The sequence below is a fragment of the Garra rufa genome, chromosome 21 (genome assembly GCF_049309525.1).
Source record: "Garra rufa chromosome 21, GarRuf1.0, whole genome shotgun sequence".
NCBI classification, from domain to species: Eukaryota; Metazoa; Chordata; class Actinopteri; order Cypriniformes; family Cyprinidae; genus Garra; species Garra rufa.
The window spans coordinates 30814090-30839706 of NC_133381.1; the positions used below are offsets into that span (position 1 = coordinate 30814090).

General features: G+C 37.8%; 1 protein-coding gene across 5 annotated transcripts; it reads left to right on the forward strand.

Moving 5' to 3' along the window:
• The first annotated feature begins 224 nt into the window (after positions 1–224).
• Positions 225–17951, forward strand: aspg (asparaginase homolog (S. cerevisiae)). Of its 5 annotated transcripts, XM_073826807.1 has the most exons (18): positions 225–481; positions 2261–2390; positions 4373–4484; positions 4802–4927; positions 5133–5216; positions 7269–7395; positions 7713–7825; positions 7916–8101; positions 8170–8283; positions 8749–8868; positions 9539–9634; positions 9862–10025; positions 10383–10469; positions 11713–11812; positions 11957–12022; positions 14464–14487; positions 16681–16707; positions 17076–17951. In XM_073826807.1, exons 1-18 carry the CDS (start codon positions 226–228, stop codon positions 17115–17117), a joined length of 1974 nt encoding a protein of 657 aa, XP_073682908.1. In that variant the 5' UTR covers position 225; the 3' UTR covers positions 17118–17951. The 5 variants fall into 5 exon arrangements, with proteins under 5 accessions (XP_073682908.1, XP_073682909.1, XP_073682911.1 ...); XM_073826808.1 differs by lacking the exon at positions 14464–14487; XM_073826810.1 differs by lacking the exon at positions 10383–10469.
• Positions 17952–25617: the final 7666 nt, after the last annotated feature.

A 25617-nucleotide genomic window follows, 5' to 3' on the forward strand; every position in this document is an offset into this window, starting at 1 on the left:
TTTCATAGTTTCATATACACACAATATTGATGCAACAAATAAAGACTGTAAATGTTTTCTTTCAAGGAGGCTAGATGAACAAACTTGGTTTTCGTTCCAAGTGTCACGGTAAGTTTATTTCTACGTTTTCGGCATCACTATTACCCTTATCAGTGTTCAAAATCAACGTGCTGTCTCTTTAAGAAACTGGGTCGCTCGCTTAAGGGATAGCCAAGAGAGTCAGATATGGCGGAATGGAAACACACTACGTCGGCTCCATCTTCAACAAGCATGACCTCGCTGGGTCGAGCGCTTTCTCGTAGCAGGTTAAGTCAGCCTGATTTGTATCAGTCGCAGAAGTCTCTCAGCCGGAGCGCCGCGGGTCAGAGTCGCAGGAGGTTCTCGAGCAGCTCGGAGTCTCCTGATATCAGCCCAAATGTCGAGGCAAGGGTCCTAGTCATAAACACCGGCGGAACCATTGGAATGACCTATCACAATAACGGTAAACTCTATCAGCATCGCTCATACACCTGCTTGAGGGTCCACATATGATGTACGACTTATATTGCACAGTGCAGTGACTTTACGCACGGAATTGTATTATAACACATTTTATACTGCTTTACACGTTCCACACAAAAAAGAAAAGAAAAAAGAAACTACGGCAGCTAAAGAAGATACTTGCATTATGTTTCTCAGAAGATAAAATAAGTTAAATTTACCCTGATATTCAAATTCAAAAAGTTGAGACATTGTGTTTCCTTCTGACACATCAGTGAGCATTTAAACCTTATGTAATAGTTACATATGAGTCCCTCAGTTGTCCTCAGTGTGAAAAGATGAATCTCAAATCACACAGTCATTGTTAGAAAGGTTTCAAATACACAAAAATGCTGAGAAACCCCAAAAATTGTGGTACCTGAAGGATTTTTTCTGAAGAACAGCTGGTAGTATAATTGTTCAGGACAAACAAGGGACACAGTATTATGATTTTTTAAAAATTGAAATATTCAGGTCAGTGCTAAATAATAATAATAAAAAACATGCATTTTGTATGATCTCTCTTATTGTGGTAAAATAATCAACATTTTGCATATAATGTTATTTGGGATTATTTATTTATTTGCTTATTTCAAGTCAGCACTACATTTATTTAACATTATTAATTAGACATGCAGTGGTAACTTTGAGTGGAGAGGGTTTGCAAGTTTTTAAACTGCAACTGTACATCTTCTCTATTAGAATTGCAGGAACACATATTTTCACACAGACACACACAATGATATTCAAGTGGTAATGAATTGCACAGCTGAAAGTCTACACATGCTGATTTGATTATGTAAAATAATAAATGGGAATGAGAAGAGTGCTTTAAGAGTGGTTTTGTTTACAGTATTCAAGCAGAATTGGTCCGAAGTGGATGCTGGTCATGTTTTATGACTTTATTAGTAATTTATATGATTAGAATGTCCAAATATTTGCCTTCTGTAAACAGCAGTTCATCGTTCTCGAGTCTGGGCTTTAGTACCATTCCCTACACAATACAGCTTGAGTAGGTTCACAAACTTGATTCCTAATCTTTAAAAAGAAGCTTATCTAAAACAAACACTGATAAAAATGATAGCGCCTTTTTAAGAATTGGTAATGCCAAACACAAAAACATTCAGTTCTGTTAAATTGTTTTTCAAAGTTCAAGGACAGAATCCACATTACATAATTTAAATACAAGAAACACTGACTTTCTCCACCCAAAACCTGAGTTTTATTTTCCATTGTGCTACAAACACAGGTTCTGTGAAGATCAGCCAGCATATGTGGACTGAACAGAGGTTTTGTTTGAACGTCCTTTTTTTTCTTTACTCAAATAGAAACCTGGCCACAGTTAGACCATTAGATATGAGAAACAGGCTGCTGCTTTTTTGTGTAATCTTACACCTGCCATTCATTACAGGTCTGCATGATGCAATATTTTTCACAAGATTTTTTTGTGTTACATTTCATCTATAAAGTAATTAATCACAACATGGTATAAATTATTAATATTGTGCTACAAAAGTTTTTTAATACTACCCTATAATAGGGAATATCAAAATGTGCAAAATACAGTATTATTAAAGTATACACACACAGTATCAAATATTCAGGATGGTATCTTTTTGTCCTTAAAGAACCTAAAGGTTGCAAAAATGACAGTTTACAGTGTGTATATGACTGGTGCATTTGTTATCAGATTTGCCTTTTGTTCATAACAGTTTTACTAACTTTTCTTCTGTATTTGCAGTTCTGTCTCCAGAACCAAATACTCTTGTTGAAACTCTACGAAAACTCCCCATTCTGCATGATGAGCTGTATGCACAACAGACCAGACTGTATGACTACTACAAGCCTCCGGAGAACACACTGGTGCTGCCGTAGGTTCCCACACTTGTGCACACAAACATGTTATCAGGTTAGAAGTTTGTGAAGGTGTTATCCTATTCATAGATCCAGACACTAGCTGTGTTTAGCTAATTGTCTACAAAATACAGGTTTGATACTATAGGAAACTTTCCTAAAATGAAAGTTCAGTCATTATTTACTCACCCTCATTTGAAGACTCAAATTAAAAAGGGCTAAAATACATATAAAAAAGAAGGGATTCTTTTTAAAAAAAAAATGTCTGGTAGGATACTGTCTCTTTATTTTTTACACATCTTAAAATGTTATAGACCATACAAATATGTGTTATTTTGACAGGAAGCCCACTTGCTCAGATGATCCTCTATTTCATAGGTGGTGTAGTACTGGAAGCATAATGTTTGCCCTTGTGGGATGTATATGTACTTGAACATCTTGGCATGATTTGTGTTATATATTTGCCAGTTAGTCTCAAGTGGTTATGGCTATACGATATGTTTTAAAATATGAGAATGACAAATGATCAATGGAAGGTTAAACTGTGCTGCTGCTTTCTGTGTCGACTGACACCAACTTCATTCCAATTTACTGGTGTAATTTACTGTGGCATTATTTAAAGCCTATTCTAACCATAATATCATTATAATACAATAAATATACATTAAAATAATATTAATTTATTGCAATAAATATTTAGTTAACATTTTGATATGACTCACTCCAAGTGGTGCATAACACGATTACAATACTGAAAAACATAACATTTGACAAATTTTCTCCTGTTCACCCATTTGAAATGTTTGGTCTATTAACAATTTTAACATGACATAGTTTTATGTCTAAGAATCACAATTAACTTTCCACAATAAATATTGTTCAACGGGTTTTATAACTTTACAGGACAATTTTATATAAGCAAACTGTATTTGAAATGCTGCATATACAACAGCTTATATTTTACAGTTGGGTGGATTAAAGGTATCTAATAATGTCCCAGTAATAGAAAGGAGCAAGCAAGTCAGTTTTATTTTGGGACTTTATTTTGCTTTCAAACATAATATGTGCTGTACTGGCTATGTGTTATGGTTGTGCACATGAGAGAAGTTCACTTCCAGAAAAAAAAAAGACAGATTATGTACTCACACCCTTGTCATCCAAGATGTTCATGTCATTTTTTGAGGAAAATATTTCAAGATTTTTCTCCATATAGTGGACTTCTATGGTGCCCTGAATTTGAACTTAAAAAAATCTCTTTAAATGCGGCTTCCAAATGTGGTTGTAAATGATCTCAGGTGAGAAAGAAGGTACTGATCTAGCGAAACGATAGATTTATTTTTTTAATTACAATTTATATACTTTCTATTAGGGATGCACCGATCCTTATCGGCCGATCATGCTTGCGCGTTTTGTCAGTAAAGCCGGTTCTGTAATCAGCGGTAAATGCCATCAGGTGCGTGATTTCACGTTGAGCCGTATATACTACACACAGCCGTTGTTTACAGACGAGCTGCGCAAATCAATGTTCATTATCAGTGTGAATGTGCGCAGCTCGTCAGTGAACAACGGCTGTGTGTAGTATATACGGCTGTACTATTAGCTCAGTAGTGCCAAACAAAGGTTGCCAAATTTAACAGCACCAGGCCACATGCATATGTATGTGGCTCTAGGGTAAGCTGCCCATTTTTATTTAAGACCAGTCCAGTCATGCTAATCTGCTCACTCTTGATTCCTAAATGTGGAAAATCCCCCAGTGTTGCCATCTTTAATACAGCAAGGCCATGAGCTGCCCCTAAAACGATGAGCAAAGTCTGAAGTCTGCTGCTTCATAACATTTACTCATCCATTTACTCTCGCTGTCAATAAATAATAAACTAACTCATGTTTGGCCTTCGCTGGTTTATTTTTAGAGCTTGTTTTCAGTGTTTGGGTGACTTGCACATTAACATTAAAATTTGATGCTTTTTAAAACATGTTCTCTCTATTTTTCCTACCCTAGACTGTCCAAACAGAATAAGAGGATTGTATATACCGTTATAGAGTATTCACCCCTCCTCGACTCCTGCAATATGACCACAGATGACTGGGCTACTATTGGAAAAGACATTGAGGTGCTTCTTTTTTAAACACCTTTATGTTTTAAAGTTTGCTGTGGGAAGCTGTGTGGAGTTTGATAGTATTATACAACTATTCATGAGCTTTGCTCGGGTCAGTTTCATTGGTGTTTCACAGCCGTACTGTTGCACTGTCAAGCCCTGAGTTGGGCACAACTGAATATAAGGACTTGTCAGTAGAACTCATGATTAGCTATTTGATAATGATATTTACGAAATGGGAATCTTCAAATTTCTTGAGGATAGTTCCATAAACAGGTTAACAATTTTGTCTGTAGCTGTTTTCAAATAAAAATTTTCTCTCATATTGACAGAAACACTACGAGCAATATGATGGTTTTGTCATCCTGCATGGAACAGACACAATGGCTTACACCGCCTCTGCCTTATCCTTCATGTGTGAGAACCTGGGAAAGCCTGTCATCCTCACCGGATCACAGGTAACACTTTTTAAAGAGACCCTAAAATCATTCACACACTTCTTTCTTTCATGGAACACAAATTGAGGATTTTATTGAGGAAACGACGTACTGTATACTAAGTAAATTGTTTCTTCCATTTAACATTTTATGTTATTTACCATTTAAACTTGTGTCCATGAAAAAAAAGCTGTCATGTTCACAACAACCATCTTGTATATGGCAGGTGCCCATCTATGAGATGAGGAATGATGGAAGAGACAACCTCTTGGGGGCGCTGTTGATAGCAGGACAGTTTGTCATCCCAGAGGTGAGATTTTTTTTTTGTTTTCTGTGAGAGATGCACATACTGCATTTGCCTACAAAGGAAAGATATCATCACATATTTATCAATTAGTTTTATACTTTATACTGTATTTTAGAATAGTCAATGAGCAGCTTGTATAGAAGTATACATTTACTGTCTTTTGAAAATAACTCAACATACAGCCATTATTGTCAAAATAGCTGGCAACAAAAGTGAGTACACCCTAAGTGATAACAGCAGTATGTTGTTTAACCATGCAAAGCCACATGTCCTATTCATCATGTTTATGTTTTTGTCTGCTTGACAGGACCATACAAAGTTGTGTATCTTGTATTATCTCTGAGGATTTAAGAATTATAATTGTTGCTTCCCACAAAGATGGCCAAGGCTATTAGAGGTTTAGTTACACCCTGAAACTGAGTTACACTACAGTGGTCAGGGTCATACAGAGGTTTTGCAAGATGGGTTCCATTCGGAACAGCCCTTGCAATGGTCGATCAACGAAGTTGAGCCTTTCATTCTGCATCAGGTGCAGAACCTAGCTTCAAAAAACAGATGCATGAGTGCTGCCAGCATTGCTTTAAAGGTTGCAGATATATAAGGTCAGCTTGTCAGTGCTCAGACCATACGCCGCACACTGCAACAAGTCGGTTTGCATAGGCGTCGTCCCAGAAGGAAGACTCTTCTGAAGCTGGCTCACAAGAAAGCCCACAAACAGTTTGCTGAAGACAACCCGTCCAAGAGCATAAATTACTGGAACCATGTCCTGTGGTCTGATGATACAATAAGATAAACTTGTTTGGCTCAGATGGTGTCCAGCATGTTTGGTGATGCCCTGGTGAGGAGTACCAAGAAAATTGTGTCTTGCCTACAGTCAAGCATGGTGGTGGTAGCATCATGATCTGGGGCTGCATGAGTGCTGCTGGTACTGGGGAGCTGCAGTTCATTGAGGGATTCCATTATGTACTGTACATTCTGAAGCAGAACATGATGCCATTCCTCCAGAAACTAGAACGAACGGCAGTTTTCCAACATGATAACGTCCCCAAACACACCACCATGATGACAACTGCCTTGCTGAAGGTGATAGGGTGGTCAAGTATGTCTTCAGACCTGAATCCTATTAAGCACCTGTTGGGCATCCTCAAGCGTAAAGTGGAGAAGCACCATGTGTCTAGCATCCAGCAGCTCTGAGATGTCATTATAAAAGAGTGGAAGAGGATCCCAGCAACAACCTGTGCAGCTCTGGTCAATTCCATGCCCAGGATGATTAAGGCAGTGCCAGATAACAAAATATTGACACTTTGGACAAGTTCACTTAGGGTGTACTCACTTTTGTTGCCAGCTATTTTGACAATAATGGCTGTATGTTGCGTAATTTTCAGGGCACACTAAATCTATATTGCTATACAAGCTGCACATTGACTACTCTAAAATATATCCAAGTTTTATTTTTATAGTATTGTACCCTCGAGAAGATATACTAAAATGGTCGCTGAAATGTGAGGGGTGTACGTACTTTTGTGAGATACTGTATATACAGTGCACAGCATAAATTAATACACCCCCTCCGAACAAATACAAAATAAGTATTTTCTTAATAATCAGTAATACAATTCATACAAAAATGGCTAAATGTATTAAACATATACTTAATAAAAACAGAAAAATATGTCATTATATATTGAAACACAGTTTAATTTTCGGCCTTCAACGATTAAATAAAGTAAAATAAAGCGATTATTGTGCATTCCACCCCCTTTCCAGCAATCCACTTTCGCTCCTCCATGAAAGCCCAAACTTAACAGGCAAATCAATAAAATCATGTAACATGACTCGCAAAATGGCTGTAGGATGTGCTTGATTTATTAAAGTTTAATAGATTTATTCATGTTTTTAAAAGAGCGAAAGAGAACTTGCACTGTTCCTCTGCATGCCCTCAGAGACGGAACAGAGCACAGAACGCAACAATAATTAAATAAATAAAGAATAATTATAATAAAGAAATGATCATAAAACTGTTTAAAGTGACTGAATTTCTTTCTTTCTTTACAGGTTTGCCTCTATTTTCATCATAAGCTGTACAGGGGCAATCGTGTCACCAAAGTGGACGCTGGAAGTTTTAACGCATTTACCTCACCAAACCTGCCGCCATTAGCCAATGCTGAAGTTGACATCAAAAGTGATTTCAGTTCTGCCATTTACAGTTTTAGTCCTATTTGAGTCTATTAAATTGAACATATGAAAGTTTTATTAGAATAAATGATGATACTTCGACCTGCATACATGAAATATAATTAATATAAAAACTGCACATGCAATAACTATACACACATTTTCAAGAAAAAAAAAAAGACTTGTTGAAGCATAGTTGAACTATATTGTGTCATATTGCCGGACACCTGAAATTTTGATGTAACCTCCCTTAGTGATACTGCTGTGTTATTAGTTTTATTCAGACATGTCATTGAGTATTAAGCTTAATTTCTTTCTCTTCAGTTAACTGGGATACTGTGTGGCGAGCCAATACAACCGCCAAATTCACTGTTAACACACAGATGAACCGTAATGTGGGTCTCCTGCGACTCTTCCCAGGAATCACTGCTGATACTGTAAGGCTGTGTGGTAATGTCTGCCTTTATTTGCCACATATTATTGGCAAATTTCTTCATTCAGCATTATTATATCTACTCTCTCATCAGGTCAGGGCCTTCTTGCAGCCTCCTATGGACGGGATTGTACTGGAGACGTACGGCAGCGGTAACGCCCCAGACAACCGAGCTGATCTGCTGGATGAGATCCGTAAAGCGACCGAGAGAGGACTCATTATGATCAACTGCACTCAGTGTCTCAGGGGCTCGGTCACTACCTCATACGCCACTGGCCAGGTACGGATGTTTGTTTGGGACTTGTGGGTGTTTCTAGGAGTGTGTAATCCTTTAATATTCTCTCTCAGGCTCTGAGTGATGCTGGTTTGGTTGCTGGATGTGATATGACCCCAGAAGCTGCGCTTTCAAAACTCTCCTATGTGCTGGCAAAACAAAACCTCACTACAGAAGAGAAGAAAAAGGTATGCAAAAATGTCTCTTAAAATTAAACTGAAACCACATTTGATATACAAGAGGAAAAACTATATTAAAATCTAGCTGATAAGATTTTTAAGAAATGTTTAAAAATTGTAAGTAAATGGTGCTAAAATTATTTCAAATTGTCAAGGTATTTTTTAAGCCAATTTAATTAATTAGTTAATTAACTGGAGACTTGCGCCACTTAACAGATTACAACCGGAACTAATTTTGCATTGTCATAAAAAAGGTCAATATTTTTAGATGCTGTTTTGTGTGTGTGTGTGTGATGTTAGTTGTACCACATTAAATGTTTTTCAAGTATTAATAAGCAGTAAAGCAGTTTTGTTGTTACTACTACTACCACTATTTATTTTACCTTATTCTTAATAAGTTTTTTTTTGAAGACCTGGAAGACATTTTGACTTGTTTTAAATAAGTTATTAACCAAAGTTATTATTTGTCTTAAGATGTTGAGTCGCAATCTGCGTGGTGAGATGGTGGCCGACCTTGGTGGAGCAAAGCTTTCTCTCAGCGACAGTCGCTTTATTCAGGTCATCGCCAAGGCCCTCAGCATTAGCTGTAAAGAGGTAATGTAATCTCCACATTCTTTTGCACTTTAAACACTTGGTATTTAAGCACTTCAAGTAGTATAGTAAGATACTATGTTGTTGTAAAAATAACATTTAGAAAATTGAAATATGAAATTATTAAAAAAATATGACAATAAGATGGCCAGAATGTTCAAAATGGCTGATTCATGCAGAAATAAAGCAATTTGTGTGTGTACTGTAACCTCGTTATCATAATTAATTTAGTAATTTAGATGCTAAAACAATGCAGACTGTGTGTGCAAATAATTCAAGATTTATTCATAAAGATTAGTAAAGAGATAGTTCTCCCCCCCCCAAAAAAAACAGCTGTTCCTAACCTAATTCTTTCTTCTGTTGAACACAAAAGAAGATAGTTTAAAGAATGTTGGTTACCAGTTACCAAACAGTTGATAGTCCCCATTGACATAGTATGGGAAAAAAATACTATGGAAGTTAATGGGACCAGAAACTGCTTGGTGAACATTCTTCAAAATATCTTTTGTGTGTGTGTTCAATAGAAGAAAGAAACGCATTCAGGTTTGGAACAACTTGAGGGTGAGGTATAAGAGTGATGACAGAATTTTTTCATTTTTGGCTCAATCATCTATTTTTAGATGCAGAGGCTGTGATTAACTATAATATTACTACATAATATTATTTTCCACAGGAGCTTGAAGCCATACGAGATGCACTAACGCCTACTCTGGTCTGTGTTGCTGCTAAGATTGGAGACACTGAGGCTTTAGAGGCAATAAGGGAAATGGTAAGAAATTGATACCTGTTCAGACAACCATTTTTTAGAGACTGAATGTCTTTCTTGGTAAAGAAAGGTTAAATAAGCAAGTCACGGTGTCATCTAAATCTTCCTCAGGATTTGAACATTAGCTTGCATTAACAGTACAAAGCTGACATTATTATTAACATGTTTTGCAATAGCAAATACAGTCAAGCTAAACAAGATACAGAACATGATTTATTTATTCTAAATAGGGCACTGACTTGAGCAGTGCAGATTATGATGGCCGCACTCCCCTTCACATTGCCGCATGTGAGGGGCATCTGAAAGTGGCGGAGTATCTTCTAGGTAAAGGGGCCACCGTCTATGCCAGAGATCGCTTTGGTGATACACCTCTTCGCAATGCTGTTCGCTTCAGGTAAGACTGATTTAAGTATGCAAATACTTTTTGAACCCCCAAGAACTAATTGACATAAATTCGAAGTTTTGATGTAACTGTTTGCTGTGTAATTTATACAGTCAGTCTTTAAAATGAACTACACCAGTGGTTTTCAACTGATGGGTTGTGACACAAAAAGTCTGTACTGGCAGAGTTTTGGACAGCAGGGGAAAAAAACAATGCTAAATGCAAACTCACCATATAATCATTCACAGTTAGGATAGCATTTACTTACCCTCCATTTGAAAACAATATGACTTTTTTCCATGAAACATGAAGTCAGTTCAACAAAGTAGGACATATAAGACTGTATATGTAACTTTTCCATGTTTGTAGGCATAAGGAGGTTGTGAAACTGCTAAGGAAGACTGGAGCTCATTTTTCCCGGGAAGAAATGGAGAATGCTGGAATGGAATTGTGCAGGTCTCATCAATAGCACAAATAAATATTTTTTAAATATTATTATTATTAAAGGCGTCATATTATGTTGCTAAAAAAACATTATTTTGTGTATTTGTTGTAATGAAATGTGTTTATGCAGTTTGAGGTTAAAAAAACATTATTTTCCACATACTGTACATTATTGTTGCTCCTCTCTGCCCCGTCTTTCTGATTTTTACAAAACTCATCGTTGATGGAAACCGAGATGTTCTCTGATTGGCCAGCTATCTGGTGCGTTGTGATTGGCCGAATACCTCAACATTAACAGAAATGTAACATCCCTTGCCATGCAGTTTCTCTATGTGACGAGACAGAAACAATAAAACCCATTATAAACAAGGCATTTGTTGCATCCAGTGGGGACATAACATAACTACTGATTATAATAACTCATACTGTCTTTTGCATTGTGTTGCGCCGCGAAAACATAACACCATGTCTGCATTTGCAATCGTAGAACGAGAAACAACAAGCCCTACTCTACACTGCTCAATACTCGTGTTTGAATAGTCAGTACTGAATTCTTTAAATATGAAAACGTACTTACAGGCCATCAGTCAGAAGCACAGACTGTCCTTGCAACATTGGAATTGCCCCACTTTATAGCCTTAACCCTTTGTGCACAGCTGGCATTGTAAGATGCTCTCCCAGGTTCAGGAAACAGTCCTCTGTGAAATGCGCATCACCCACTCAAATATTTGCATTGTACTGTTCCGGAATAGTGTTGTAAATATAACTTAACCACTGAAAGTACTGTCACTTTCACAATGGAACACACTGTGTCTCCACAAGATGGTGGCTGCAACAATACTACAGCTGGTAAAAGTTATACCTTCTTTATTTTCATATACATATGGGCGGTGTTGTGCTAATCTACTCACCCTGTGACGTGGACAAGTGGGGGTGTGCTTGAACGAGCATTTTTAGGGAGGTGTGGCTTTATAAAAAATATATCTTTGGTTTTGAGATTTTAAGCTTTGCAACTTTACAGATCTTATCTACGTACAAACAGCTTGTAACACTTCAAAGACTAAGGTAAACAAGAAACCGCATCATATGACCCCTTTAATTTTATTATATTTGTGAGTGGATTTGCAAATGGCACATTAACATGAATGTATAATAACATAATGTATTGAACACATGCCAAAACTGGTCGTCTTCAGTTTAGAGACTTTCTGTGTTCATGATTGGAAATTTAGAGATTTTAATGTGTGTTTTACAGTCTTGCAGCGAGTGGTGACTTGGAAGGATTGGAGATTTGGCAGTTGGCTGGGGTTGATATGACCGTGTCCAGTTATGATGGACAGACCCCCATTGAAGTGGTAAGTTAATGAAGATTTTTAATGGAATAAAGAATTATAACCAAACAATTAATGCATTCAGTGACATTTTCATTTATATAGCTGTATGAATGGCTGCATGAATGTATGTAGTGCACTAATAAAGTCTTCTGTTTTCATCTTTAGGCAAGAACCACTGGATGTAAGGAAGCTGTTGAGTTCTTAAAGCAGGCTACTCTATACCAAACTCAGGTATGGAACATCAAGTAACTAATATATTGTCAAACATGCAGGACATGTAACTGACATGTACTACGTCAACTAGGGTTGTTCCGATTCCGATACTATTATCGGAAATGTCGCCGATACCACTAAAAAATCTAGCATCGGAATCGGCGAGTACTTGAACCCAGGTACCGATCCGATTCCATTATCTAATCCCGCCAGCAAATCGGAAGCCAGTTCTTCTTCGCTGCTCAGAATGCAAACACAGGGAGTAGTGCTGTGTTGCCACAAGCAACCACTGTTTAGAAGAAGAAATACAAACGTGCTAGCAGTATGTCCCCTGTTGGGCAGTATCTCAGACTGGACCAACCAGACAGTAAAACAGCGACATCAAATCGTGATATGGACTAATATTAAGCCGCAAACCGACAAAAATTCAAAATATGAATTCTGTGTATCTGTGTTAATGAATGGTAAAGGCGCGTGGTTTTGTTTACTACTTGTACTGAAGCGCGCGTGACACTTGCGGTAATATTACAGGGCTCCAGACTGTGACCATTTATTCTCCTCTGGCGCGACCACCGCGTTGTTCAACTCATAAGCACTGCCATTTCTGTTTCAGATAAGAAACATAAAACGGCACGCGAAATGAAAGGGAAACTAACACGTTACGTTTGAGCTGCTCAGCGCTGACCGTTTATCAGCTTAGACCGCAACGCAAACCTTTGGTTGCACGAACCCCGAACAGTTTTATTCGGGAGCCAATGTTGATTTTGCGACACTGTTACTGCTGCGAGATCCAGTGAGAAGCCAGTGAAAATGCTGCTCAATGAATAAGGTTGCTGCAAGATCTAGTGAGAATCTTTCAAATTGAGCCCAAAATTCTCTGTTATGAACAGCGCTGATGTACATCAGAAAACCAGATTAGTAATTCTAACTATATAAAAAATATTATGGTCAAATGTATGTCAGATAATAAAAATACTCTAGTTCACTGTATATATCACTGTATGTTTGTTTTATTAAGGGATAAGTCTGAAGCACACCATAAAATAATTTATTAGTATTATCTACAGCTGTATACAATTACACACCCAGGTATCGGATTAGTACTCGGTATCGGCAGAGACCCCGAGCCCAGGTATCGGTATCGGGGAGGAAAAAAGGGTATCGGAACATCTCTAATGTCAACACATTCTCACTCCCAACTCGTCACATATTGTTGCTTGTTCAGGACCTTAGCATAATTTTTCATTGTGCAGGGTCCTCCATTGCTTTAAATAAGGAAACCCTTGGCTTAAATATGCCTATGCGAAAGGCATTAGGAATTTTACCATGATCAAATTATATATTGGGTAATTGCCACTACTGCATGTATGTTGGGCTGTACATTGAAAAGTGACTCTAAAAGGGTATCCTGTGTGTTAAAAAATTATGCTAAAAGGGTACCTTGAGTGTCAAAAAGCGACACCAAGGGGTCCTGATCAAGCGTCAATATGTGTATTCTTTTTTACATTAAATTACAAATTAAAAAAATACATTAAAAAAAATACTTAGTTATTACCTTTTTCTTGATTGTTACACCCCATGGCATTTTTGTATTTATGTCATTAAAATTTAAACTGTCAAAATTGTAACTTCTATTTAAACTTTTCATACATTATGTGTATTTTTAAATGTTTGCATTGAGTGTTTTATTATTTTAAATGTGGTATGACATGAAGTTTTAGAAGTGCATGTATTCCGTTAAAGCTGCGTGCATAAGAAATATGCTCTTTGAATTATTAATTTGTTTTATAGCATGTACATTACTTACAGTAAGTTATGCATGTCAACTCCAAAAAATTATTTTGTTCCACAGACTGATAAATATTAAAAGAATTAGTTCACCCAAAAATGAAAATCCTGTCATTAATTACTCATCCTCATGTCATTCCAAACCTGTAAGACCTTTGTTCATCTTTGGAACACAAATTATATGTTTGATGAAATCCAAGAGCTTTCTGATCCTGCAAAGACACCAATGCAACTACCACGTTTAAGGCAGAGAAAGATATTAAAATTGTCCATTGTTAAAATAGTCCATGTGACATCAGTGATAAGTTATGAAGCTACGAGAATACATTTTGTGAGCAAAAACAAAAAACTTTATTCAACAATAAAGTATTCCTCTATAATGCATAATGCGTTCCTCTGATTTAAAACAAGGCACAGCGCATCCGGGTTGTAAGTCAGTCAGAGTTGACTGTTTAACCAATGTACTTTCTGGGCCTTGAACATGTCAGTTGCACTACTCTCTATGCAGAGTCAGAAAGCTCTTAAATTTCATTAAAAAAAATCTTAATTAGATAAGACATATTAAGTATTCTAAACATAAACATTTTGTTTCACAATAAAAACTAACATTAATTTTATTTATTTACTTATTTTTATAATTTATCTGTTAACTAATACTCTTCGCTTTTCAGCATCAGACAGATGAGGGTAATAAGGTAAAAACAGTTTAAATCATTTTACTCGGAGTAAAATGAAAATATATTTATCTCATATCATGTGAAAAAATCTCGCTGTCACTACACACACACACACACACACACGCAGTATATACTGTTTAAAATGTGCATGCTACAAAGTTATGTGGAAGTGCATGTCTCAGTGGAAGGGTTGTGAGTTGATCTTCTCTGATCTGATCGGTTCTGGCATACAGTAATTAATAGCTTTGAAAGGCATCTTGAGGTTACTTTTATATACACACAATGAGTCCTGTTTTGTGACTGAAACATCCACCGCTGTGATGTCCACAAAGGAGAAGTCCACTTCCAGAACAAAAATTTACTCACCCCCTTGTCATCCAAGATGTTTGTGACTTTCTTTCTTCAGTCGATAAGAAATTGTTTCTTGAGGAAAAAATTCTTCAGGAATTATCTCTATATAATGGATGTAAATGGTGCCCCTAAGTTTGAACGTCCAAAATGCAGCTTAAAAGCAGATTCAAATGGCTCTAAACGATCCCAGCCAAGGAAGAAGTGTCTTATCTAGCAAAACGATCAGTCATGTTCTAAACAAATTGAAATTGTTTGTACTTTTTAACCTCAAATGCTAATGTCTAAGTCTGCATAAACTACAGTGCCTTGCAAAAGTATTCATAATTTTTTTTACATTTTGTTTTGTTGCAGCATTATATTAAACTGCTTTAAATTACCCCCCCCCCCCCACACACACACACATCAATCTACATCTCATACACCATAGTGACAAAGCACAAAACAGGTTTGTAACAACTTTGGAAATTTATTAGAAATAAAAATGAAAAGATCCCGTTGCATAAGTGTTCATACATTCTGGGACGCTCAAAATTTAGCTCAGGAGCATTCATATTGCTTCTAGGTGTTACTACACTTCGAGTGGAGTTAAACTGTGGCAAATTAATTTGAATGAGTATGATTTAGAAAGGCACACACCTCTCAGAAAAGGTCTAACAGCTGAAAATGCATATTAGAGCAAGTCCTGAGGTCAAGATAACTGCCTGTAGAGCTCAGTGACAATCTTGCGTTAAGGCAATGATCTAGGCAAGAGTTCAGAAAAAAAATCTGCTGCATTGAAGGTTCACAGAAGCATGTAGCCTCCATTATCAATAATGGAAGACGATTGGAACAGCTAGGACTCTAGAAAATGTCTACCAGCCCCCATCCAAGCTGACAGAGCTTGAGAGGTGAAAAGGTGAGGCAAAGAATGGCAGATAATTGCAAATGCAGATGTGCAAAGCTTGTCACATCATACCCAAAAAGACTTGAGGCTGTAAAGGTGCTTCAACTATGTACTGAGTTACTTATGCAATGTACACATTTCAGTGTTTTATTTTTAATAAATTTGTAAAATTAGCAAATTTGTTTTTTGCTTTGTCATTATTATGGTGTATGGAGTGTAAATTGATGTGGGGAATAACTAATTTAAAGCAGTTTAACGTAATGCTGCAACAAAACAAAATGTGAAAAAAAATGAAGGGGTGTGAATACTTTTGCAAGGCACTGTATAGGCATGTTGAAAAACTCCCATCTCATTTTCTTCCCCAACTTCAAAATCGTTCTCGCTGCAGAAGTACCGACCCAGTGTTTACAATGTGAACATGCAAAGTAGATCAAACATACTTTACAAACAGCGATGTAGGATGATTTTGTCGTTGAATAAGAAAATGAGACGGCAGTATTGAACCCCCAAAAAACTGAGGTAGATGTCTGATGAACAGATGAACAGATGTCTGATGAAAGTTTGAGGTTAAAAGTATATAAATTGTCAATTTGTTTTGAAAATGGCAGATCATTTTGCTAGATAAGACCCTTCTTCATCGCCTGGGATCATTAGAGACATTTAAAGTTGTATTTAAACTGCATTTTGGAAGATCAAACTTGGGGGCACCATTAAAATCCATTATATGGAGATAATTCCTCAAATGTTTTCCTCAAGAAACATAATTTCTTATCGACTGAAGAAAGAAAGACATGGATGACAAGAGGGTGAGTAAATTATCTGTACATTTTTGTTCTGGAAGTGGATTCTCCTTTAACCCATGCAAAAGAATGTGCTCATGACATCTTCAGTCTTTGTGGCATGATTGGTGTGTAAGTGAAGTGAAGAAAAATCAACAGCTTTAAATTAACAAAAAATCCCTCATCTTTTTCTTGCAGCCAGTATTTGAGGAGAATGAGGAGGAGGTAAATTGTGTTGAGCTGTATAACATTCAGCACACTTGATGTTTAACTGTTTAGGTGCAGTCGTAGTTTAAACTGAGCTGTGCTGTTATTGGACAGTGTTTGACCATTTTTATATTCATATTTTGAGAAATGAAAGAACTGTGAGTAAGCTGTAATTTTGATGCATTAATATTTCAGAGAGATTGGCATGGACAGAACATGACAACTTGTATGAATGTTTCCTTAAAAATATTGGACAGTTGTTAAACTTGGATTTCAAATAATAATACACAATGTGACTGCAAGCTGCATTTTGCACAATGAACATTGCGTTTTTGCATTTACAGTGCGGAAGTGTGCTTTCATTACATTCTTTTTCTGTTCTCTAGAATGCCGAGTATATAGAGTTTACTGCTTGTCCAAGATCCTGAGGAGGCCGTCACTTCTTGCCATTATCATCCGTTCAGTTTGTTATTTTTTTAAGTAGACCTGCTGCAGATTTTCCTTACTTGGAAAACCATCCTTTTAAAACATAAAAAGCACAAAGTCATACCTTTTAAGCCGTCCTTCTAAAACGTTAAGCAATCAGTTTTGAATGTAATGTGATGATGAACAATCATACAACAATTGTATTATTTATGTATAAGCACATTATTCAGACTATATTACAGTACAGTGTACTGTACCCGCTGATGTGAAACCGTATGATGACCTCATTTGAATATGATATATTTATTGTTTAAATTTAGACCGAATCAAGATATTTGAAGCTGTCAGGACTGTTATGTGTTCATCTAGTGTTATTCATAAGTTCACATGTTTCAGATTCTGTATTACCTCAGTGCTGTCACCTTAATGGGTATGTATTTTTAATAGCAAATGCATTTGTAATCACAGTGATGAGTAAGGATGGTGTTACATACTCTATATAGAGAAGTAAATCAAAAAAGTTTGATGGTTCGAAAGTTTTACTTGTTTTCAGTTAAAACTGAAATAATAAGTTGCACTGTAAGTGATTATCAAAAATTGTGAATGTTTGTAATCCATAATAGTGTTTTCCTGTAGTTTAGTTTTGTTCATGTGTAAAACAGTATTTCATATTCATACTAGTCATGGCTTTGTTTTATTGTTCAATTTTTAATTGCTGTAGCAATACAAATACAAAAGCATATGTTTATCCTGTTGAAACATGCAAATTAACACATACCTGTACTGTCTTTTTTTGTTGTTGTGTCATTGTGACATGAAAGGCAATAAATGTTTTGTTGAAAATGACAAAAGTGCCCAAAAGTACACTTTATTTCATATGTATTCATTATTTTACATGCTGAGTAATGTTTTAAAGAATGCTCCTGTCCCACAACCAAAACCACATCTAAAAAGTATAAACAAGTATTTAAATCCAAGATGTTGACTAAAATCCTTCTATTATCTATTGAAACCGACAATAATATTTACAATATCAGTAAGATTAATATACTGTACACTATACTGCCAAAAGTATTTGCCTTGACTCGCATATGAACTTGAGTGACATCCTATTCCTAATCCATAGGGTACAATAGGACGTTGGTCCACCCTTTGCAGCTATAAAAGCTTCAACTCTTCTGGGAAGGCTGTCCACAAGGTTTAGGAGTGTGTTTATGGGAATTTTTGACCACCCTTCCAGAAGTGCATTTGTGAGGTCACACACTGATGTTGGATGAGAAGGCCTGGCTCTCAGTCTCCGCTCTAATTCATCCCAAAGGTGTTCTATCAGGTTGAGGTCAGGACTCTGTGCAGGCCAGTCAAGTTCATCCACACCAGACTTTGTCATCCATGTCTTTATGGACCTTGCTTTGTGTACTGGTGCACAGTCAAGTTGGAAGAGGAAGGGGGCAGCTCCAAACTGCTCCCACAAAGTTGGGAGCATGGAATTGTCCAAAATGGCCTTGGTATGCTGAAGCATTCAGAGTTCCTTTCACTGGAATTAAGGGGCCATGCCCAGCTCCTGAAAAACAACCTCACACCATAATCCCTCCTCCACGAAACCTGGCAACCGCCAAACCCAGACTCGTCCATCAGATTGCCAAATGGAGAAGAGCAATTCGTCACTCCAGAGAACGTGTCTCCACTGCTCTAGAGTCCAGTGGCGGCATGCTTTACACCACTGCATCCGACGCTTTGCAGTGCACTTGATGTATGGCCATGGAAACCCATTCCATGAAACTCTCTGCACACTGTTCTTGAGCTAATCTGAAGGTCACATGAAGTTTGGAGGTCTGTAGTGATTGACTCTACAGAAAGTTGGTGACCTCTTCACACTATGCGCCTCAGTATCCGCTGACCCCGCTCCATCAGTTTTCGTGGCTGAGTTGCTGTCGTTCCCAAATGCTTCCACTTTCTTATAATACAGCTGACAGTGACTTTGGAATATTTAGGAGCGAGGAAATTTCACGACTGGACTTGTTGCACAGGTGGCATCCTATCACAGTTCTACGCTGGAATTCACTTAGCTGCTGAGAGTGACCCATTCTTTCACAAATGTTTGTGAAAACAGTCTGCATGCCTAGGTGCTTGATTTTATACACCTGTGGCCATGGAAGTGATTGGAACACCTGATTTCGATTATTTGGATGGGTGAGCGAACACTTTTGGCAATATAGTGTATATCAAATCATTTATTGGGTTCTTTCAGTTGGGAAATAATTTTCCATTTATTTCTATTTTTTTTTAAACACCTTTTCTTTTCTTTGCAAACCATTAAACTTTAATGGTGTCCAACATTTTCATGTCACTACTGAAAGTAGGTACTAAAACATAACTGTCACGACAGAAAATGTGCAGTCATGACTGATACATGGGATGTTTTGTCAAAAATAAAGTATATTGATCGACTAAGGTGTTATGATAATGTTTGGTTCAATGTATATTCAAACTCATAAATCCTTAACTTTGAAATCAGTATTATTAACTTTGTCTTTTACAAGAAAAGATTGGATTCAAAATACAACAAAATCTCATAAATTACACTTGAAATATTGTTAAAATGGTTATTGATTTATATCAAAACAATTTCTGAAAAATAGCAAAAAATATATTTTCAAGGAGTATGTAAACAAAATTTCAATAAATTAAATTAAAATTAAATTAAATTAAACATATTCCAAAACATTCTAAAATACAATATGACCTTGGATAATATACAATTTGCATAGATAATTTGTGGAAAAAGAATATTTTTTTTCCAACAGAGTTGTTTCCAACTCTGACTTCTTCCACATATAGATCTGTCTGCCATTTATAGACAAACTATAATTTATTTAGACACTCATTTTATTTATTGCATTACACTGCTTTTATTTATTTTTCTGTACTGACTTTGTTTTTGTTTCCTTCATTTATATAAGTTTCTCCTGTTCCATTCTAATGTATTGCATCCGTTTGCCCGACTAACGGCAGATAGGGAAGTGTTCGGGAAATCTGTCCCAAAAGTCAGGTTTGAAATGCTGTTTGGTAATGTTAGCAGCACAGAAGTTTAACATTATTGGTTAAATAAACTCAATCAGGGTGCTGTTTCCTTATTTTTTCCAAATGTTCCTCTATAGTGCTTGTTCAAACTGTTAAAAAGGTCAGTAAGATTTTATTATTATTATTATTTTGATTTGGAAAGAAATTGATCAAAAGTAGCAGTAAAATGTATTTAAAATAAATGCTGTTATATTCATCATAGAGCAGCACAACTGGTCATAAACATGTTTGGGTTCATCTGAGGGAAAGCTGCTTTGAACAGTCGGGCCTCTTGTTTGTGTTTTTTTTTGGACTGCTTTGGCTCCTGCTGTTCTATTGATTCACTGAACAATGCCTGGGCTGCACTCTCCTACGTGACTTTATTCACTGAGAAGATGACATAAGGGTTGGGAGAGATTTATTTATTTATTTTTTAAGTGGAGAGATTAAAGCAATCTTATCAACAAGCTGTAAGCAGCAGCATGACTCAGCCGCTTGACTCTATCTGCTTCTGGTGTATGTGTGCACTTGGATGGATTAAATGCAGAGCACAGATTCCGAGTATGGGAAACAACACTTGGCTACAAGTCACTTTCACTTTCACTATTAGCTCCAGGGGCGCCGCTCGCAATTTTGGGCCCTATGACAAAATATGAGGTTGGGCCCCCCCCCTACCACACCAAAGCAGATCTCTGGGGGCCCCTAAAGGGCGTGGGCCCTTAGAATTGTCCTAACTTTTCCCCGCTTAGCGGCACCCCTGATTAGCTCTTCTGTTCACCTAAAAAGGGGAGCCCAATGTAAGAGCACTTTGGGGCCACATTGAATATTTTTGCGATTTTTGGATAAGACATAGAGGACATGGAAAATCCCCCTGTGCGTCCCTAAATAACCCCTGCTAACATGGTGCGCATAAAGTCTGAACATTGCAGACAAGTTTGTATAAAGTATAGGTCAGATCGCGAATTTATTTACTTGACATTTACATGCCCATTTAATGTTGTAAATATCGTTAAAGCTAAATGTTATGACACACAGTAGGGTTTTTAAAAGAAACTTCAAATGAAAAAAAAAAATGAGGGAGAATCAATAAATGATAAATAACTCACTGCCATTTTACGAATAATATGTAATCATGTAATCCATTAAAAAAGTAACTAAAATCTGATTTATGAGCATTTAAAAATGCTATGTAATACAATAACAATTTTTTGAAATCTGATTACATAATCCAGCATTTTTTGAATGGCATGGGCAACTTTTGTCATGCAGACCTGGCAACCCTGGCTGGTTTAAGATGGTCTCCCAGCCTGGCTAGGCTGGTCAAGATGGTTTTAGCTGGTTGTTCCTGCTGGTTTCCCAGCCTGACCAGCTGAGGTAGTGGCAAACCCCCCCTCTAAAATCAGCCCAGACCAGCTTAGGAAGTGGCAAAACCCCCTCTAAAACCAGCCTAAAATCAGCCCTGACCAGCTAAAACCAGGCTGGATGAAATGCTAAAACCGGCCAACCAGCTTAGGTTGGCTTATTTATTTATTTATTTATTTATTTTTCAGGAGGAACTTAGCAACTTTGTTTTTCAGCCGAACTAAATGATTTTTATTTCTTTAAAAAAGTAAAACGACAGTGAGGGCTGTGCAGACTTTCTCCACAAGGTAAAAATGTACCGATATGCCTACTATTCACAAACTGCCGCTGCCACATGCGTTTGCCTGGTTTATTTTTTAATGACCACCAGATGGCACTGTTTTTCCCAAATTTTTAATCTTTTCCTGCACTAGTCAGGGGAAAACCTCAGTGCTTTCTGAGGCTTCATTTCCATATTCCTAAAAAGGATAGCAACAGTAACAGCCAGGTTACTCCATGAAAGCACAGTCCATCAGTGTTCAGACTGTCTACATTAGGCTGAAAGAGGCTGGACTGTGGGGTTGGAGGCCTCTTGTAAGGTACAATAGGTCCTTACCAGACATCCCCAACAACATTGTCACCTATGGGCACAAACCCACTTTCGCTGGACCAAAAACTGCTCTTCATTGCTGTTCAACTTGTTGGAAGAGTAGGGAAACATCTCAACTGGCAAATCTGGTTTAGTCCATGAGGATGAGATGCACTGTAGGACGTAAAGCAGCCGGTGGACACACCCTTTTTTCAGGGACCCTTTATTCCATTACTGTTCATCAAATGCTTATAAAACTTGTTCAGTTTATGTCTTAGTAGCTAAATATCTGTGTGAAGAGAGGACATTTATTTTTTGCTGAGATTTGTTTTTGTGATGACAATTAATGTAATCAGTGTCAGGCCGGACATGTGGCCAGTAGCACAGACTACCGCGGTAAGCCTGTTGAATACATTACTCAGCAGTGTCAACAAAAAAGTTTTAAACAAAGATTTAGAATGCTGCCTACGCCGTTTGAAAGAGATTCCGTCAAGTAGACATTCTACCATCATGCCATTTGAAACCTGAATGCATTTATTTCTTCTGAACAACACCAAAGATGACCTTTGAAGAATGTATTTCTTTCTTCTGTGAAACAACAGTCTGACTGTTGAATACCTGGCACTGAAAAAAATATTAGGGCCATTCCACTGAATGGGTTCCATTTCTGTCCCCAGGACATAACATGTACAAATATGCATAAAAGATTAACTATAAACTACATTTTATTATTAAGCAAAGTGTCCTGCACATTAACCTGACTGCAAATTTAAAATATTTAATTAAAAAATATATTAAAAACTACCTAAAACACTAAAAATATAGCATTTATGTGTGCCCCCAGTGTCTTACACTACATTTTAGCATCCTTCAGAAATAATTTTTATTTAGCATTTTTATGTACCTTCATATACCATCTGTGATTTAAATACATTTATTTCAAAATAAATGTATAATAGTTTAGATATAATACACATTTTAGTCATGTCCCCAGGTTTTTACTCAGTCCTGTTACCCTAACACATTCCCCCCTCTAAAAAAACAGGGAAAGTTCCACAAGACACTTTTTTCAACATAATATCACATATGGATCATTCAGTACTGTTACTCATGTACTCATATATCCTACACCCATCTATAGTAATTAAGTAATAGTAACAGGAATGACTGTTTTATTGATGTAAATATTTGGCTGCATCCATATTAATCTACATACATTTAAAAAGAAATAATCTTTTTCTCAATGTTTTGGCCTTTTATCCACACTAAGACAAATTTTGCCCAGAGAAAACATATGGTTGTTCCTGCATTGTTGTTGTTTATTATGACAGAAAATGTACTTGCAGTTTCTGTCCTGTGACAATTATGTATTTGACCCAAGCATGGAATGGCGTTTGAGTGTGGCCTGCACTGTAAGAAAATCTACAGAAAAAAACTGAAAAGGCATTATTTGTTAAGTTTATTATTTTTAATATAATTTTAAATTTAATATTTAATATTTTATATTTTTCGTTATTTAAATCTTGTCTCATAACCCGTCCTCTACCCCTAAATATAACTCTAACAAAAACAGACCATAGACCACTAGATTTAAATAGAAACATGATTTGGCTGTAACACCCCTTGGACTGTCTGTCTTGGTTTCTCCCATATGCCCATATTTGGTGTTCCTGTCATTATGTTATTCCCATCACCTGTCTAAGTCTTGTTAACCTGTCTTTATTAGTTGGTTTGTGTTCTTGGTTCAGTGTCCGGCTACAAGTTTACCTCGTGTGTTCCTACCATTCCTGTTTGTGAGTTTCCCTGCCTGTGGATTATTATTATTATTATTAAAGAGTTTGCATTTGCTTCAACTTTGTGTTGCGCCTTCCTACACGCACCGTGACAGATAGCCAGACCTATACAAGAAAAGTTTAGTGGCATGTTTCCCCGCATTTTGTTTCTTGTTTTCTATCAGTGGTTTTTTTTTTTTTTTTTTTTTTTTGTCATCCCCCTCACCATGAACGACCTGTCTGTCCTCATCCTCCTCCTGGAGCAGGGAATCACTCTCTCGAAGGACCACACCAAAGACTTTGTGTTTCTTGTCCCCATGACACACTACCCGGACAGCTGCCTCTGTACTTTCTATTGAGCTGGACTTAACACCACCCCTAAAGCGCAGCTGTCTGTGGCTGACTCGGGAGAGCCTCGCCACCTATATAGAGTGGGTGCTGATGTCCAGCAGATCTTCACAGACCGTGAAGGATGACACCAGCCCCACTCCAGACCCAGAGCTCAGCCAACTCACACCCTGATTTGCGGAGCCAGAGCCCGAGCCCAGCTCAACCAACGAGCCATCACCTAGTGGAGCGACAGAGCCGAGGAGTGCCCTGAAGCCAGAGTCTGTCACATCCAGGTGCCAGAGCCGATCAGGTGTGAGAGCCGGCTACAGCACCCGCAAAGTTGGGAATCAATGTGGAGCGAGAGGGCTATGGAAAGCCCCGCCCACTGCACCACCGCTGAGGGTGAGCTTCAGCAGGACTCTGGGGACTTAATTGATTTTGATACTGAATTATCTACCTGTCATGAACTACCTGCCTGCCAGGATTTCATTCGTTCCCACCCACCCTCCATCCTTCTACTGCTTCCTCCATTCACCCATGCTGCATCAGCTATGCCACCTTCAGCTCTCCATCTCCGCCTCTGGCCCCACCTGCTCCGCCTCCATCAGTCGGCCCCTGGAGTCGTCAGCCCTTCCTCCACCATGGCTCCTCCCTCCGTCGGCTCCGCCATGGGCTACCATCACGGGTGTGGCCTGGGTCTCAATTGGCTCCCCCTGCTCCGGAACCCTTCTGTCTCCTCCTTGGCTCCTCCCTCCGTCTGATTCACCTTGGACCCTTCTTGTCTCTTCATTGGCTCCTTCCTCTGTCGTCACCACCCTGGACTCTGTAGATCGTCCTCCTCCCAGGAGTCCCTCCTCCGCCGAAGCCTCCTCCTGCATAGACTTTGTTTTCCAGCCCTCTCCATCCTTTTGTTCCGCCTACCAGTCCCTTTATTTCTTCATTCCTCGTCTACGGCTCGGGGTTGCGCCTTCAGGAGGGGAGAGTAATATAACACCCCTTGGACTGCCTGTCTTGGTTTTACCCATATGCCCATATTTGGTGTTTCTGTCATTAGTGTTATTCCCATCATCTGTCTATGTCTCATTAACCCAGTGGTTTCCAAACTGTGGGGCGCGACCCCTAGGGGGGGCGCGGAGTTATGATAAGTGGGGCGCGGCAAGGCAGGTGTACAGTCAGCCGATTTTTATAGAGATTCGAAAGAGATAAACGGCCGAAACTATCTGCCACGTTGCTCGGCAGTATTCAGCGCGCACTGCTCAATGTGTGACGCTCTGATCAGTATTCCGCTCTATGAATGTGCGTTCCGTTGAGCTGCTCACAGTCCTTATGAATGCTCCATTCGTGTACCACTTATGCTCAACGGAAAAGCAAAGTCCGCTCAAATAACGCGCAGACAAAAAATGTCTATGT

Bases quoted from the DNA above. Each gene is read 5' to 3' on its own strand.
- aspg (XM_073826807.1), top strand. From the start codon at position 226: ATGGCGGAATGGAAACACACTACGTCGGCTCCATCTTCAACAAGCATG. The intron at 8,102-8,169 runs GTACGGATGTTT...ATTCTCTCTCAG, and splicing joins CCTCATACGCCACTGGCCAG to GCTCTGAGTGATGCTGGTTT. The intron at 9,635-9,861 runs GTAAGAAATTGA...TATTCTAAATAG, and splicing joins TAGAGGCAATAAGGGAAATG to GGCACTGACTTGAGCAGTGC.